The following is a 16,530-nucleotide window of genomic DNA, read 5'->3' as shown; positions in this document are numbered from 1 at the left end:
TTTGAGGGGTTAGAAGAATAGGCAATTTTCTATGCTGATCATGAACACAGCATTGCAAGGTTTTGTTTTTTTTGAGAAATAGCTGTTAAATCATGAAACTCTGAGATTCTATTATTAAGTAGATTCTTTTTTATTACCACATAAACGCACAGAAAAGTACCTAAAATTGGTACTGTTGAGTACCAATACCGATTGCCAGGTACTGGACATAAGTACCAATTTTTTTTGATGTGAAAGGCACCCATCCCAAGGTGACACTTAATTAAATGATGAAATTAATACAACTTTTGTTCACACAATTTTTATGAGTAAACAACTAAAAAAATACACAGCCATTCTTTGTAACAGCTAGTGTCACTTTCTTAAACAGTAGTGACCGCAAAATTGAGATCAGAAAATTTTGGGATGGAAAAGGGTATCCTCTTTTTGTCTTGCAGCTTACCTGGCTACTTATAAATCATTAAACTTTGATGTTTTTTGCTTGAGTCACACTAGAAATGTTTAAACTTAAATTCAGCCCAGTGTTTGAATGTAAGATAGGCTGAGTCTTTCAGTAAACCTTGAGGAAAATATTGGATGTCGTTGAATTCCACAGCAGACTAAAGTGAGTATTTGTCCAAGCAGCAGGACTCTCCTTGTCGAAGTAGTCATGCCAAAGAGTGATCTCAGCTCTTTCTCCAAACTTTAATCTCACCAAAGTGTAAAAGCCATGGGAGTAGACTTCCCACACAGTTAATAAAAGAGCGATAAAGCTTATAAACAAAGCTGCACAGTCCTCAATCGTACTACTGTAGCTGAAAAGGCCAGACACCACCTCAGACTGGGCTGCTTGAGAGTTCTCTCACAAGTACAGCCCTCCTAAAAAGGGGCTGCCTCTCCACTTTTCTAAACCTCCTCTCAGTGCCGCTGCTGTTGAAGCCTTTGCTTTCTCCTGCCCATCTTTCATGCTGATCCATTCGGGCCATGCCAGCTGGGTCAGGGGGCAGTATTTTCTCAGGGCTTCGAGACCACTCTGGACAAAAAGATGTAAAAGAGACATCCCCCTTAGCTGCACAGTGAGCGTCTGTTCACTTTATTTTGATGTTGGAGCAAAAAGGTGGATAAAAAAAACACACATTCTAGTGAGTTCCCATGGATTAAGGGGAATGAAGAGGAACAAAGATTAACATTTTTTAAATTTAGTTTGTACTTTAATTTTCTATATCATTATTCTGCTTTATTAAAATGTGAGCATAGTTTAAAAGCCACAGCTGATCTGCTCAAAGATCTGTCACAGATGTAATCTCTCTGTGTGCTGGCAGGCAGTGACAGCACTTACATAATCTAACAGACAGACTTTATCTGCTGTTTTTTTTTTCCATTAGAGATATCTCAGTACCACTTTTCACCAGTAGAGGTCTGTCTTCAGTCTTATATGACCATGAAAGACAGTTAGTTGATCTCTCAAACCAAGGCCTGCATGTGCCCCAAAACTAACACTTGATCTGAGTGGTTGGACAGAATAAAGTCTAAAAAAGAAGAAGAAGAAGAAAAAAAAAGGTTTTGAAGTACCTGCATGGTTTGACATAACACAGATGCTCTAAAAAAGATCCTGCCTGAGTAACATGTCCAGACAAGCCTTGAGCTGGATGGTATCCAATACACTGATCATTTTAGGTTCACACTATAAATACTCATGCTGGTTGAAGAGTGAGGTATTTCTGCCTCTTGGCGTTGTGGTAGCATTTTTCCTCTCTGGTGCAGATTAACATTCCTGGAAGGAATCCCAAAAGAATGAGATCTTGGAAAAATTGTAGGGGCAAAAGGTTGGATTTTTCTCCATGGTAATCTATGATCTGTCTGTTTTCTTTGCTCGTGTATTGCCTTTTGTAGAAATACACAAGTGTTGCTATGTGGAAGCTAGTTGCTATGCCTGAACACCCAGAATAACCACAGAGGGAAAAAAAACTCAGTCACTACTCACTGCTGCCTCATTTAGCTGGATTTGTGGTCTAATAGAGCGTGATTTGTTAGTTTCAACACAGATTACGTCGGTTTACAGCTTACATCTGTTACTTCGCATCTTATTTATTTTGGCTCTTGTGAACACTGAAATACCCTCCCCCTCTTTTCTCTGAATAATAATATTAGTGTAATAAAGAGAGTGTAAGCTGAGTGATGGATGTGACAGCTCCAACAAAAGTCAGCATGTTTTGTGGCATGCTTCGAGTTAAGAAGATAGAAAGAGCACAGTTTCAGGGCGGGGTTACTACAACCTCAGCAGCAGGTGATTGGCTGCTGCGTTTTTATCTCTGATGTCACCTTAAAGTGCAGCTCCTTAGGTCTGCCGTCTGAGCTCTAAAGTGTTAAACGGAGTTGTTTACAGAGCGCAGCTGACTTATAAAGACAAGAAGAGAAAATAATAAATTACTGTACTTTATTTATTTATTTCTTAGAAGTCACATAAAGCATCAAAGTGTCAGAATATTAAAGAAAATGCAAACGCCAAGGATCAACATGTTCATTCATCAATGCAGAATTCAGAGTTTGATTCATCACTTTGATGTCCTCCGCTTTTTCTGTTCAATCCTAAACTAAACCGGGTGTAATGGTTAAGTGGAACCGCTCTGTTTTAAATGTCCGATGTTTTGACGGTACCTGAACGCAGCACAGGATGTGTTGGGCGCCTTGTGTCGTGACGCGCAGTCGTGGGGGCGTGCCTCTGATGAAATCAGCTGGGGAAACAACAACACAAAAGGGGGTGGCTCAGACTAGAACAATCTCTATGCCAGTCATGTTTGGGTTTCATGCTAAAAGGCGTCAGTGTGAAACCATCACAGCGTTGTCTCAGGTGTGCAGCAGCGAGTGGGTACTTGTTGAAGACTGAGACGCTGGATTAAGGAGACGTTGAGGGGAAGTAAGAGGAGGATGTGACAGGGCAGAGGTCCTGTGCGACGTCCGCTGTTATATGTGCTCTTTTAAAAACAACGGGACCACCGTGAACATCGATACGTTCCTCGCGCGCCTTTGTCCGGTTTGAGAGACCGGCTGGACCACCAGCAGAGTGGCATGTGGGTCAATACAGGAACCGTCGGAAGGTAGGGACCCCTCCTGCAGCAATACTGGGTCACATGCTCTCAATGCACAAAGCAGTCCACACACTGCTTGTAAAATCCTTTACTCCACAGATTATGAAACCGCCAGCTGCGTTTTATCCAAACTATGGGACCATATTGCATGCAGGCACTTAATGGCTTAATCTTCTGTCTTATCTCCATAATGTTCCTGTAATGCTCAGAAAGGCTCATGTGTCCTATATGTCACTTAATTTCAGCAGGAGATGTTGCAAAGCGAGGTTATTGCTGTCTTTGATCTCACACGTGCTACATAGGCTGCTGTTAGCGGAGCATTTGGGGTTTTGTGTTGGTTGTAGTGCTGCGGATGGGCTTGGCACATTACGCAAGACTTATCAGCGCATCCTTTGGGATGTAGGCTGATATCCACCTGCCTTTTTATACTGACTCGCTGATATGAAAAAGAAAACATCCTACTGACGAGCTGAGTATGGTGTGTAACCTGCACTGTGACTACAAACGTGGATGACAACAGAGTAGATTGCCCGTTTTGTTGAATCGGTGTCCTAAAAATATGAATGAGCCAGGTGGTTATGAATGGCTACGGGGAGAGGGAGCGCACAAGGTGCTTTCATTGATGAGTGGAGTGATGCTGCACCACATCATGTACTCAAACCGTGAGTGGGTCTAAACTGGGATGATAGTTAACGTGAGGCAGAATCCCAGTTTGTAAAATCACACTCACGCAAGCAACTATAAGATTTCTGTCTCACACACACACACACACACACACACACACACACACACACACACACACACACACACACACACACACACACACTGTAATGCTGATCCTCTGGCCGTGACGTCATTAGAGGGATATTGTTACGCAGGCAGGTAGCAGGGTGACTGGAGATGCAGCCTCATGCCTCTACCCTGAGATGGATGGAGGAATAAAATGAGTTTTTACCTGACTGTTTCTGTTTTTGTAGTCATCAGCAGTTAATCATGCAGGCTTCAGTTGCGCAAACAATTTGGCACACTTCCTTTCTTTATTGTGCAATCTCTGTCTTTCAGCCAATTCATTTTTCTCCTGGAGAGATGCCTATAAATCACCTCAGTGAGTGTGGCTCATCTTTTATGGAAACACACACTGTTTTATTGTGGACTTTATTTCCCCTGGATCTATTAGAATGCCTTTATGGATTTGGTCTGGGGTCTTTTATCACCAACTCTGTTAAAAAATAAATGATTGGTGCTGTTATTATGTATACAGTCAGACAGATCTGGAGCAGAGCTACTTATTGTCCTGGTTAGGCAGTGCGCCCAACGCTTTGGCTGTGTCAACAGCTCAGAGATAACATGCAGTACAGCAGTGACAGACCCACATGGAAGAGTCAGCCTGCATCAGTGTTCTGACCTCGTTATTAGGCTTTATTATTAGTCTTTTATATTGTGGCCTATTGTTTTTATCGTATTTAACAATATGCACCAAGTTGACGAGTGTCATTTTGCCAAGTGTAACAGTGATTTAAGTTTGCTTTAACAAATATTGTGGACAAAACCAAGAAGCAACCCTTGGCTATGAGAAGAGAAGGAGGAGTACTTAAACTGCAGTTCCTCGAGTGTCCACTTGAGGCTTGCTCTGAAAGTACTATAAACCATGCACCTCCATCCAAAAAACACTGTTTTGTTCAGCAAATATAAACACATCTACTTCCTTGTTCGAAAATGATTTTGGTATGAGACTCTTAATTCTCTGGCTGCACAAATTGTGCAGGGGCTTAATTTTTACACAACACTGCAGTTTAGACATTATTAATTTTTCAAGTAAGTTCTGCCTAATTAGAGGCACAGCTGGTTGAGTCAGCATTTTCAGTACAGCATCATCTGATGATGGGCTTCAAAAGTCTGCCTCAGAAACAAATGTGTGATGTCACAGAGACTATGACCGTGCAATATAAGTGTATGGACAAAACACAAAATTAGCTACTGTTCTGATTATCTCGACTCTCCCTCATGTTGTGTAGGAAACTTCAATGACATTTCACAATAAGTGCAAATCATCTTTCAGTATTTACACAAAGGTAGTTTTTCCATGCCTCTGTTACTTGCTATATCTTGCTGTGTTGATTATGATAAAGAATTCAGTCTAGACTTGCTTATTAAAAGTGTTTAGATTTACCTTAGAACTCTATATATGCTGTAAACATGCTTGAAATAGTCTGTATTGGTCTGAAGCAGTAGTTAGGTTAGGTAAGTTAAAACAGTGTCGGGGCATTTGAAAAGCCATTTAACTGCAAGAATCAAGTGGGAAAGAGTTTGTCTCATTTATTACAGGAAAAGTTAAATTTCTTGTGTGTTGATATGATATGTGTGGGAAATGGTGGAGATTAATTATAGTAATGAGATAGAGAGAACAAGTTTAGACAGCAGCAGAGATGGAGGGGAAGAGTCAGTGGAAAATATGGTCTGTGGAGAGGGAGGAGGAGGTAAATTGGGAGGGGATGAAGGAAATGAGGGCATCAAGAGGAGCCTTCCTGTGTTTACAAAGCATTACCGCAGCACAGGGAACAGAGGAAGAAGCTCCTCAAGGCAGGCAGACGTGCTGCTCCTCAACACCCTCTCCTTCATTAGGATAGATTGGCACATATCAGCACCTGCTGTAACACCAGCACCATCTGCAGTGGGCGATGACGAGTGCGTGCCGGCATGCATGTGATTAAGCATGTCTGAACTAGTGTGTATTTGAGTCGGAGGTCTACTGTCAGCCGTCCAGGGAGCCAAGCAGAGGCTACAGACCGGGTTATGTAACCAGTCTGTGCCAGCTGCGCCTGTGGCAGCCACTGTCTCAAACACCCACATTACACACACACAGCAAAAACACACCTGAGACACTTTCCGTCATGAGGGCAGAGTACTGACAAAAATAGTCATAGAAGATCGAGGTCACTTCACATAATTTCTTCCAACAATTACACATGGACACTTTGAAGTGAAGCCTGTGGCAGTGTAAACCCCACAGCTCTGTGTGAGTGTCGGCCCGTGTGGTCATTGAGGTCACATTTTTCGCAGGGCTGATTAAGGGAAGAGGGGAGGAGAGACGGGCGGTTTCGTCATGGCATTTTGGGTTGACTAAAGGAAGAGGAGAAAAAACACAGAGACGGATAGGGGCTAGGGAGGTTTTTTGGGATGAGCGGCTGCTGCCAGTGGATCTCTGAAGGTGTTGCATAACAGAGCGAGGGAGACAGAGTGAAAGGAGGGTAGGAAAACGGGTGTGGGAGGGCTGTCTGCTTAATGCCTCTGTTTGACTGCTGTCCAGAAAAGTGTGAGGTCACAGATAGACAAAATGAAAAAGGGCGGAGGGGATATGATAGTGGATTGGAGAGGAAATGGAAGCAGGGAGGTGGAGAGAGGATACTCAGACAATGAGCAAAGTGAAGGATGGGATGGCTGTTAGGTGGAGCGTTACATTTGAAGGATAAATACAGGATGAGGAGGAGGGAGGGGTCAGAAGGTGTGGTTGAGTGGGCACCAGCTGCGAACAAAACAGACAGACAGAAGGATAAATGAAAGGATTTTGAGAGGAATGTGTTTGTGTTTTTTTTTTTAAATCACATATTGCCAGGAAGTCTACAAGAAGTCTCGGAGATGAAGCTGTAATCCATCTTCTCGTGAATCCCCTTCAAGCTTAAAGGAAAGCCATACTGAGACACACGCTGTCCAAATTATGCATGAGCTTCTTTGTCAGTCTGGTCCTTCCTGCATGCACATACACTCTCACACACACACACTTGCACACTGACACAATCTGTGGCATTCCAGAGTAAACCAGGAGGTCGGTGTTTGTGTGTCGAGTGGGCGTTTGAGTTCCCGTCACAGTGTTCCTATCACTGTAGTTTTGTCTACACCCCTCAATATGTCACTCTGAAAGTCTGAGCTGCATGCACACATGCATGGAAACTGGGTCACAATCTCATTCTCTTTTCCACACACATTTCATCGTTACATCGTCTGTCTCTGCAGCCTTTTCTGCAGCCATGTTGCAAAGTTGAAACTCGCCTGCACAAGAGGTCTAGACGTCTGTGTACAGTTCACTATAGGTCGTTTGCTAAAAATGAAACCAGAGCTTTGCTGCTCTTTTGAGCTGTTCTGCTCTCACAGTCTCTGGCTTCGGCTCATGCCACAGTCTAAAAGTGACTGTGGAAGCTCATAAAATGTGAATTTAACCTCAGAGCAGGTGCATATCTTTCTGCTGCGCTCACGGGGGTGTAGTTTATATGTTGGCTGATGCATGACCAGACTGAGCCTCAGATGGAGGATGAAATGTGGAAGCTGGGTCCTCTTGATCCCCCTGAGAAACTATCCACACCATCACCAACGACTCCGCCTCCTGGTTACATCACTGCTCGCATCATTCCCTGCCTCACAGACTGGCTCTAAGCTCATTACCACGTGCACGCTCTTGCACGCACGCTGACATACATGCACTGACTTTCTGACTCCTCTGGGTCAGTAGTTGAAGCTCTTGAACTGCACCCTCCTCTGTCTGTGTCTTTGTCAGTCTTTTTCCCACAGAGAGCTCCACATTTGACAGTAAAGAGAAGTGTCTGCAGTAAAAGCTGTGAAATGTTCCCCTGAGCAACCTTGGTTTTAGTTGCTGTATGCCCTTATGATCCCCATGGCATGTCTGAATGATTCTAATGCTGCTCTGACAGTCCATCTCTTTCTCTCTAAGACTCCAATAATCCTCTTCCTCCTGCTCTTGCAATCCCTTTTTGCTGTACTGTTGCATTAAAACACAGGGAATTAACAACACTATGCGCCCTCCTATCGCTCGCTCCTTTTCTAACCCAAAGGGTCCTTTTTGCTCATGTATCCTGTGCCACATATTTGATCAGGAACAACGTGCACACTCTGTCACACTTGGCACCACATCCCTCTGTCCCTAATTCAGCTCTAAGAGGACTTCCGCTCTGGAGGCTGCCCTCACAATCACACAGATAGCCATTTGATAAGTGCAAGGCAGTGGCAGCTTTTTATTGCTTCTTTTTATCTTCTTCCTTTCTCTACCTGTAGTACGTGTCTCTGAAGGTGTCGCAGGCAGACAGGTGGCAAGGGAGAGGAGGGTATTTTTAACTCTGAAAAGCACAGTTTTTATCTGCTCCATATGGACCGTTCAAGAAGAAGCTTCTTTGACAGACATTTCTCTTCAGATCGACAAAGGTACGGTCTGCAGCTGGTGCGAACAAGAGAAATCAATGACTGAGGTCTTTGGGGGAATAAATGGGTTTTATTTTGCAGCTGTAGTGTCATGAACAAGTTGGAGATGTGTGAAGACTGAGAAAGAGGTCATAGCTGAGAGGCAGCGTGCACACATGGCTCAAGTGTCCGATGAATGAGTTCCATTTTTAGCTGCTGGTGTCTGACGGTGCTGGACTGAAGTGTTGCATTGGCATCCACGTCAATGGAATAACAAGCGAGGGCCTTTATGAATGTTTCAGATGCTCTATTTATGGGGCCTTAGGGTGGGTCTTTGAACTCAGCACAGGGACGGATGGACTGATTAGTTGACTACTGGTCCAAGTGTGTGTGTGTGTGTGTGTGTGTGTGCATGTGGGGGCTGGTTATGTAATAGAGCCGAGTCTTCCAAGAATGTTTTTTTCTTTTTGAAAATTGGTACTAACGAGTGTTTTGACATGTCAAAAATGTTTGTAAGCAGTTTATGGAAAGGGGATTTTGATAATCCCTTCACAGCTATGTGTGCTTTTAAAGAGGATATTGATTAAACTGTGTACCTTACCGCTTACCAGAGTTACAGGTGGTCCAACATGCACATACTTTAACTCTTTTCCCTCGTTGGACACTTGCAGTAAATATATTTGACCTCAAAAGATGATGCACGGCTCCTCCTGGGCTTGACCTAAAAAGTTAATTACAAAAGCCTTGAGAAGGGATTTGACTGTTTTGGCGTTGGCATTTGTTCCTGTGAGATGGTTCCTCTGTGTTGTTTCTTGTGGAGATACCTGGATTGAAAGGGGAACAAAAAGGAGAGAGACAAGTGGAGAAAGGGTTGTCTCTGTCTTTCTCTCTCTTTGTGCTGCTTCAGCAATAGCTCTGTGGTCCCTCTATTCCTCAGCTTGTGAACCATGTGTTCAGTTTTGGAGTTTGGCAGAAGATTCTGTTTGCTGGTCAGCACAGCTACAGGGGCTCAGAGCCCTCACAAAGCCCCCCTAGCCTGGACTGATGCAACATGTAAAAGCCACTGTTTTCACACATGCTTGCTGCTCCCCTCGTCAAAATGCGTTGTCATTCCTCCTGGGAATTATAATCAATGTGATTTTAATTTCCCATTTGTGTTAAATTAACCTCTTTCTTCCCCTCTTTCCATCTATTCCATCTGCAATCCTCCAGGGCCCTCTCCATGGATATTGACACAGACTATGAGCGACCCAATGTGGAAACCATTAAATGTGTGGTGGTTGGGGATAATGCAGTAGGCAAGACCAGGCTAATCTGTGCCCGGGCCTGCAATGCCACCCTCACACAGTATCAGCTGCTTGCCACCCACGTGCCAACCGTCTGGGCCATCGACCAGTACCGAGTATGCCAGGAGGTGGGCACACACACACATACACAGACACACGCACACGCACACATACGCACACAAGAGCTACATACAGGCAAACTTTGTTGCACTTTTTGACTTGTTACTGAGGTTCATTATTGTTGCATCCGCTCTTTTAATTCAACTTTATTTGTAAAATGACCACGCAGTTTGACATTATGCAATCTTAATCCTACTGATTACCCAACACCTAAATCCATCAAGAAACTCAAAAATCACAATGAAGTGAAGACCTTTTGACCTGATCTCTTATGTGTGTGTGTGTGTGTGTGTGTGTGTGTGTGTGTGCACATGTGTTTGTGTTTCAGGTGTTAGAGAGATCTCGTGATGTCGTGGATGAGGTCAGTGTGTCCCTGAGGCTATGGGACACATTCGGAGATCATCACAAAGACAGACGATTTGCCTATGGCAGGTAAGTGAAACATACACCCAGATGAAAACACCAACACACACCTTAGTTTCTGACTTGCTTGCTGACCTCAGCGCCCAACACCTTGAATAAAATTTACAGCTGGAATCAAAGCCCATCACACCTTCATGGTGACGTAACCTTCAACCAACAAAAAGTAGTTTTCTGTGTAATCCTGCTGCCACAGTTCTTTGTAGCTGAGCTCTGCCCTCCAGCTGTTGCATCCGTTCTCTGACAAATACAACTGGATCATCGCTCTATCCTCTTTACTCCCGATCCCTCTATTGAAGCTGTGTTAATGGCATAATGCAAACAGATTCAGTTCAAATGTTTATGGCTCATTCACGTCGAATCTGTGTTTATCCAAATGCACATTTTGTATTCAGTGCTGGCACGTGTTAGCCCTTTCAGATAGTTTGATAGCTTAACTTTAGCTTTGTTATTCATCTGTGTGTCACACAACAACTTTTATCTACATCATTTTCTGAGCCTCTCACCTAGTTATTAACCATAACAATGCACTGAGACGCCACAGAAACCCACACAAGCACATATTTACGTGACACTGTTGGTGTGAACTTTGTCTCACCCTATCTATTCTGTGCACTTCTGGGTTGCTTGTGGTTGAGTTTATGTGTCACATTTCCTCCCCTCTGTCTTTTTCACCCCCTCCTTCTCGCTGTCTGTACATTTGCACAGCGATCTGTTTGTTTACATGTGAAATGTGTGTGCATGTCTTTCCACACGTCCTGTATGCTTTGTCAGCCTCTAGTCAGCTGATAAAGACGCGGTGCCAGCTCAGCTGTTTTCTGCCTGCTTGGCTGCCTGGCGTCTGCAGCTCCAGGCAACAACCTCCTCTTCCTCCTCCTCCTCCTCCTCTTCTTCCTGCCCGTCCCCTCTCCTCCAACCTGCACTGTGATTTTTTTCTTCTCTTTCACCTCACCTTACACCTCAATGTGTCTCTCTCCGTCTCCTTAAATCACCCTGTTACTTAACTCCTGCTGCTTTTGCCCTTGACTTTTTTTTCTCCTTTACCCGCTCTGCAGCCTTTTCTGTTCTGGTGTTTATGTCAAAACTCAAAACATCACATTGTCAGACTGTCACATGCTTCATTAGGCGAAGAACATTCTGAGTTGGCAAACAATCTTTGCCTGAAAAATAGGTCAAGTCCAACTTAATCTGAACCATCATCCTTTTATTCGTCTTTAGCATCCAGTTAAAAATATAAAAAGACCCAAAACATGGTTATATTGCATCTGAGGCATTGTTCTTCCAAGCAATTTAAGCAGCATGTTATGTACCTTCATGGTTCTGTTGTGACAGACCTAATGACAGATAAGAGGAGTCATGCCGGGCTGTGTGATTGCTGTGTCATAAATAAGTCTGCATGAGATCCATCTTTATTGCGACGGAAAATCTGATTATTGAGAACATCTCGCCTGTGTTTGTGTGTGTGTTTGTATCTGAGTCCCTGTGTGCATATGTGTGTCTTCTCTTACATAACCTGGCAACGGATGACCTTTGTAGTTTGGATCCAATACAGGCACACACTGGCACACACACACACTGACACACAGAAAAAACACTAGACTGCCAGTCGCTGGTGGAGCTATCTATTATAAATTATTGCTTATTGTGGTTAATTATTGGTGAAAAACAGTGGAGCTGATGGCCTTACTGTCCTTTATGTTTAGTTTCAGGTTTGAAACAGGTCAGTTAGATTAACCTGCATGGTAAAGCCAGAAATAGCCACAGCAGTCCAAAGCAGCACCACTAATTGATTCTTCCTTACCAGTTGTAATGCACTTCTTCTTTAGCTTGAGGGAAATCTTAAGAGCAGACCAGGTGAGAAGCCTCCAGAGGCTTTGTTTGCTACCATCATAAAGCTGTTTTATGCAAAGTGCAACCCCTGAGTTTCTGCAATGTCTTGCTTGAATAATCTTTCCGGACTATCCGTCAACTTATCTTGAAGGAAAAAAAATTATCCTTTAACCACATGTACAAAGGCACGTACACACAACATGACCTGAAACACACTAAGCTGTGGTAATGATCTTTTGACAGGGTGCTAATGGGAGCTCCTATTTGTGTGTGTGTGTGTGTGTGTGTGTGTGTGTGTGTGTGTGTGTGTGTGTGTGTGTGTGTGTGTGTGTGTGTGTGTGTGTGTGTGTGTGTGTGTGTGTGTGTGTGTGTGAGGGAGGGAGAGAGAGTTATGATGTAATGCTCTGGCTCGGTATATTATGAGAGAAGAAGCTTTCAGAGATTGCATTAGTGGAAGTAAAGTTGGACTATGAAACCAGATTTTACACTGCACAAAATGTCCTTTATAAAATTCATTTTGATTCAGCTCATTGCTCCATTAGTAATCCAGCTTGTCAGTTGCATGTTTTCCATGTAGATCAAGTTGTTTCTGAGTTTTCAGCAGGTGGTTTGATTGTTGCTAGCCAATTTCTTCAATTTGATAAAAGTATTGTCAGACTTAAAGGTTGAATAAAAGATTAAAAAAAAACAGATGAGACAGATTATTTTTTACAGTGCAGTCTTGTTGGCTCAGTAAATAGGCCATGTTTGCTGCAGCACAGGTATTCCACCCCAGGGAAATAAGAGAAGTGTTTAAGTGGTGTGTAATGCAGCTCTCAAGTTCAGGATGCGGTTTAACAGCTAGCATCCTCTGACTCCTGTGTGCCCTTTGCAAATGTCAAGAAACTGTGATGTGTATTTCATTATCTACAAGCTAAGAGTAATGGTTAATGTAGCATGCAAGTTACACAAGTTACGTTAATGAAAAACAGCCCCGGACTTCAGCTTCTGGGGTCAAAGGTGAAGTGTTGATGTGATGTTTTTTTGTAAATAAATAATTGATTTTTGCTCTGTCAGAATGTGCCGTCTCACTGATGCACAGTTTCATCTATCAGGAACAGACTCACATGTACAAACGCGCTGCAGAAATATCGACACAGACCTGCTGAGTGCTGCCGTCTGCTTTCTCAAACACATTGGTGAAGGATTTGAATTGGTCCATGTGTGTTAGTGTGTATACGTGTGTGTGTGTGTGTATCGTAATCTATTCTTAGCCTTCTCTTTGTGGTCCATGTAGCCTTGGAGAGCTTAGAGAGATTTACGTAAGAGAACGAGAGAGATGGCTACACAGATCACCAGCCCAGAGGCCGAGACTCACACGCCACACACACACACACACATACACACATCTTGTGACCCCGCTTTTCTCAATGGCACCATCCATGCTCCCACAATGCCTTGCGGCAGCTTAACAAGCTTTTCCATACACATATCACACATGTTTTAACATAATCTGACAAGATGTTCAGTGACTCATACCTGACCTTTTTTTCCTTTTTTTTCTTCTGTCCACTTTGCTCCATCAAAGGCTGCATGTCATCCTTCTGATGACGTCTTCTCACTCATGACACAACAAATCATCTCTGCTCTGCTGTCTTTTTTGCTCTGTTATTTATCATCTCTGTCATCTTGGTGCATCATATTTAATCAAATATTTCCCCCTGCTCCTCTCCCTGTAGGTCTGACGTAGTGGTGCTGTGCTTCTCTCTGGCTAATCCCAACTCCCTGCGCCACGTCCGCACCATGTGGTTCCCAGAGATCAAGCACTTTTGTCCCCGGACGCCCATCATCCTGGTTGGCTGCCAGCTGGATCTGCGCTATGCCGACCTGGATGCAGTAAACCGTGCACGGCGACCCCTAGCCAAGTAAGATGTGTCCCTCATCAGAGAGACTTTTTTCAGACAGGAAGCCAGTTTTTGAGTGATAGAATACAACTGTAATCGCTGTAAATAAGGCACTGACCTTTCCTCTACCTGTTTTTGGTTAATTAGTGTCTAAAAAAACTGTCTTAATTTGGGCTGTAATACAATTTATTCATTAGCTGTAATCTTTGTTTTTCCATCCTTTAAATACGTCAAAGGTCACAGCTGATAAAAGAAGCATGCAGATGGAAACATTGCTCTCCAATGTCTAAATGTTGAGAGTTTTGCAAAGCAGACACATCCTTCTCTTTTCCTGTCTCTCAGACCCATCAAACCCACAGACATCCTCCCCCCAGAGAGAGGCCATGAGGTTGCAAAGGAGCTTGGGATTCCTTACTATGAGACCAGCATTGTAGCCCAGTTTGGAGTCAAAGATGTTTTTGACAACGCCATCCGAGCCGCCCTCATCTCCCGTCGACATCTCCAGTTCTGGAAGTCTCACCTGAAAAAAGTCCAGAGGCCCCTTCTCCAGGCGCCTTTCCTTCCTCCTCGTCCACCTCGCCCTATAGTGGGCATCCCAGATCCCCCTCCAGCAGACGGCGAGGGCCCAGACTCCCTTTTCTGTCTGCCTCTGTGTGCAGATGTTCTTTTCCTCTTACAGGGAGGCACCACTCGCGTCTTTGCACACAAAGTCTACCTGGCTAATTCCTGCTCCAAGTTCTACGACCTCTTCACCCTCGATCTCGGTGGATCCTGCACAAGCCCACGAGGAGAGGACCAGGAGAACAAAGAAAACCTGGAGATTGCAGAGGAAGATGAGCAGAGTAGGAGAGGAGCCAAGGAGCAGGCTGGACGCACTAAGAGCCTAGACATCGATAAAGACGGGGTTGATGGAGGAGTGCGAGGCCTGATTCGACCCCAGCTGCTCCAGCAGGGCTCTTTGAGGACTTCCCAGAGCGATAATGCTCTCCCATCTCGAGCTCTGTACTCCCTAGGAGCACTAGGGACTGGGCGAGCTCTCTCAGGCTGGGGGAGGGGCTTTCTGAGTGTTTGTCTGGAGCATGTAGATGATCCTATGACTGGACGACCACGACTCATGACTGTTGTAGCTATGGATGCTCTTATACAGGAGGAACCATTCAAGGTACAGAACTTCAAAGAGTTTTCCTCCTTAACTCATGGGTTTGGTTTCATTCATGCATCACAAGGGCAAATAATGCAACATACTGATTTCCGTCAGTACAGAAGTTCACTTTCTTGTAAAAACTGCACACTTTGGTTTTGTTCTGCTTTCAGGCGGTGCTTCAGTACCTGTACACAGGCAGTCTGGACGAGGGTCGGGGAGATTTGATGCAGGTGGCAACCATCGCAGAGCTTCTTGAGGTGTTTGACCTGAGGATGATGGTGGCAAACGTGCTGAACAGAGAGAGCTTTATGAACCAGGAGATCACAAAGGCTTTCCACGTCCGCCGAGCCAACCGCATCAAGGAGTGTCTCAACAAAGGGACCTTTGCTGGTAAATCAAAACAGTCGGCAACTCAATGATTTCAGTAACATTGTCTTCGCGGTAGATGTTTTCCATGAACTATATGCATCAGGATGTTTGTATGTAAGTGCATGTATGTGTGTGTGTGTGAGTGTGTGATTGTGTGTGAGATAGGGAGTGATGGAGGTATCAGATCTCGCAAATTTCCAGCATTCTCTCACATTCTCTGGAAATGTATTTTGTTTACATTTCCTCTTGTATATCCCATTGGATATTTGTTGTTGTAAAATGTGCCCTTTTTTTGAATGTGGTTTGTGCTGCCTCCTGTGAAAGTCATCATGTGGTTTGATGACAGTCTGCCTGGTTGTCTGTGTCCACCCTTGTGTGCTTTCCGTGTCTTGTGTCTGTGTTGTGTTTGTCCGTTTGCCCCCTTCAACTGTTTTGTATGCATGTTGTCATTTGCAGCCAGTGCCCGACATCTGCTGTCTCTGAGCACAGCCTGTCTCACATTCACATCTTTCAATACTTTCTCTGTTGTGCCATGAACATATAAATGGAAATTAAAAATGCCATTTGAGTTCCACAAAATTAAAATGCAATATTTTTTTAAAGGACATGTCATTCATTTTATAAGGATGAATCTAAAAAAGACAATTCAGCCCTGAGTGATATGTTGTCACCTTAGTTCTCTGACTTTAGTGCTGTGTTTTCTGTCAACTCTTTGGGATGGTAGTCTTTTCATATGACATCATGAACATGTTTCAGGAAGGTTAAATGAGAGCAAGTAGCTGTTTAGGGATAACTTCCTGAATTAACAGATTTGGTGATTACTTCCCAAACATAAGGCCTGTCATAATAACAGCAGTGTCTATGAGAATGAAACCAAACAGCAGACCCTGGTGTTGAAGGATAAACCCAAAGCAGGAGCATGAAAACAATGGTAGTTCCTCATATGTCCACTTGAGGGTGGCTCCAAAAGCCAGGACACCCCATCAGCACCCATATTATAATGCCTGTTTATACAGCAAAACAGTGTTTTCCTTCAAAACACCTCTTTACTAACATGTCTGAGTGTTGTGTTTGAGACTATAGCCCTGTTTCCACCAAGCAGTTCAGTTGGGTTCATCTCAGCACAGCACGACACAAAACTGAACGGCACGGATTTTACGGCGTTTCTACTGACTAATCCTGGGACAGACCCCAAATAACCGAGAAGAGCCATCTCACTTTTT

General features: G+C 43.9%; 1 protein-coding gene across 3 annotated transcripts in view; it reads left to right on the top strand.

Annotated features, from left to right (window-relative positions):
* The window catches only part of rhobtb4 (Rho related BTB domain containing 4), a 51,129-nt gene that overhangs the window by 19,068 nt on the left and 15,531 nt on the right, over positions 1-16,530 (top strand). For 2 of the 3 annotated variants that reach the window (XM_074670885.1, XM_074670886.1), the window contains exons 3-7: positions 9,468-9,669; positions 9,990-10,093; positions 13,630-13,815; positions 14,137-14,956; positions 15,109-15,328. In XM_074670885.1, coding sequence (XP_074526986.1) covers positions 9,478-9,669; positions 9,990-10,093; positions 13,630-13,815; positions 14,137-14,956; positions 15,109-15,328 — 1,522 coding nt within the window. In that variant the 5' untranslated portion in view covers positions 9,468-9,477. Of the gene's footprint in view, positions 1-2,759; positions 3,078-9,467; positions 9,670-9,989; positions 10,094-13,629; positions 13,816-14,136; positions 14,957-15,108; positions 15,329-16,530 lie in introns of those variants that run through there. The other variant, XM_074670884.1, reaches the window with a different exon arrangement.

The sequence above is a fragment of the Halichoeres trimaculatus genome, unplaced genomic scaffold (genome assembly GCF_033239565.1).
Source record: "Halichoeres trimaculatus isolate MK-OKI-2021-1 unplaced genomic scaffold, fHalTri1.1 fHalTri1_scaffold_5, whole genome shotgun sequence".
In the NCBI taxonomy this organism is placed as follows: domain Eukaryota; kingdom Metazoa; phylum Chordata; class Actinopteri; order Labriformes; family Labridae; genus Halichoeres; species Halichoeres trimaculatus.
The sequence above is the reverse complement of the archived record's forward strand: the minus strand, read 5'-3'. Positions and strand labels throughout refer to the sequence as shown.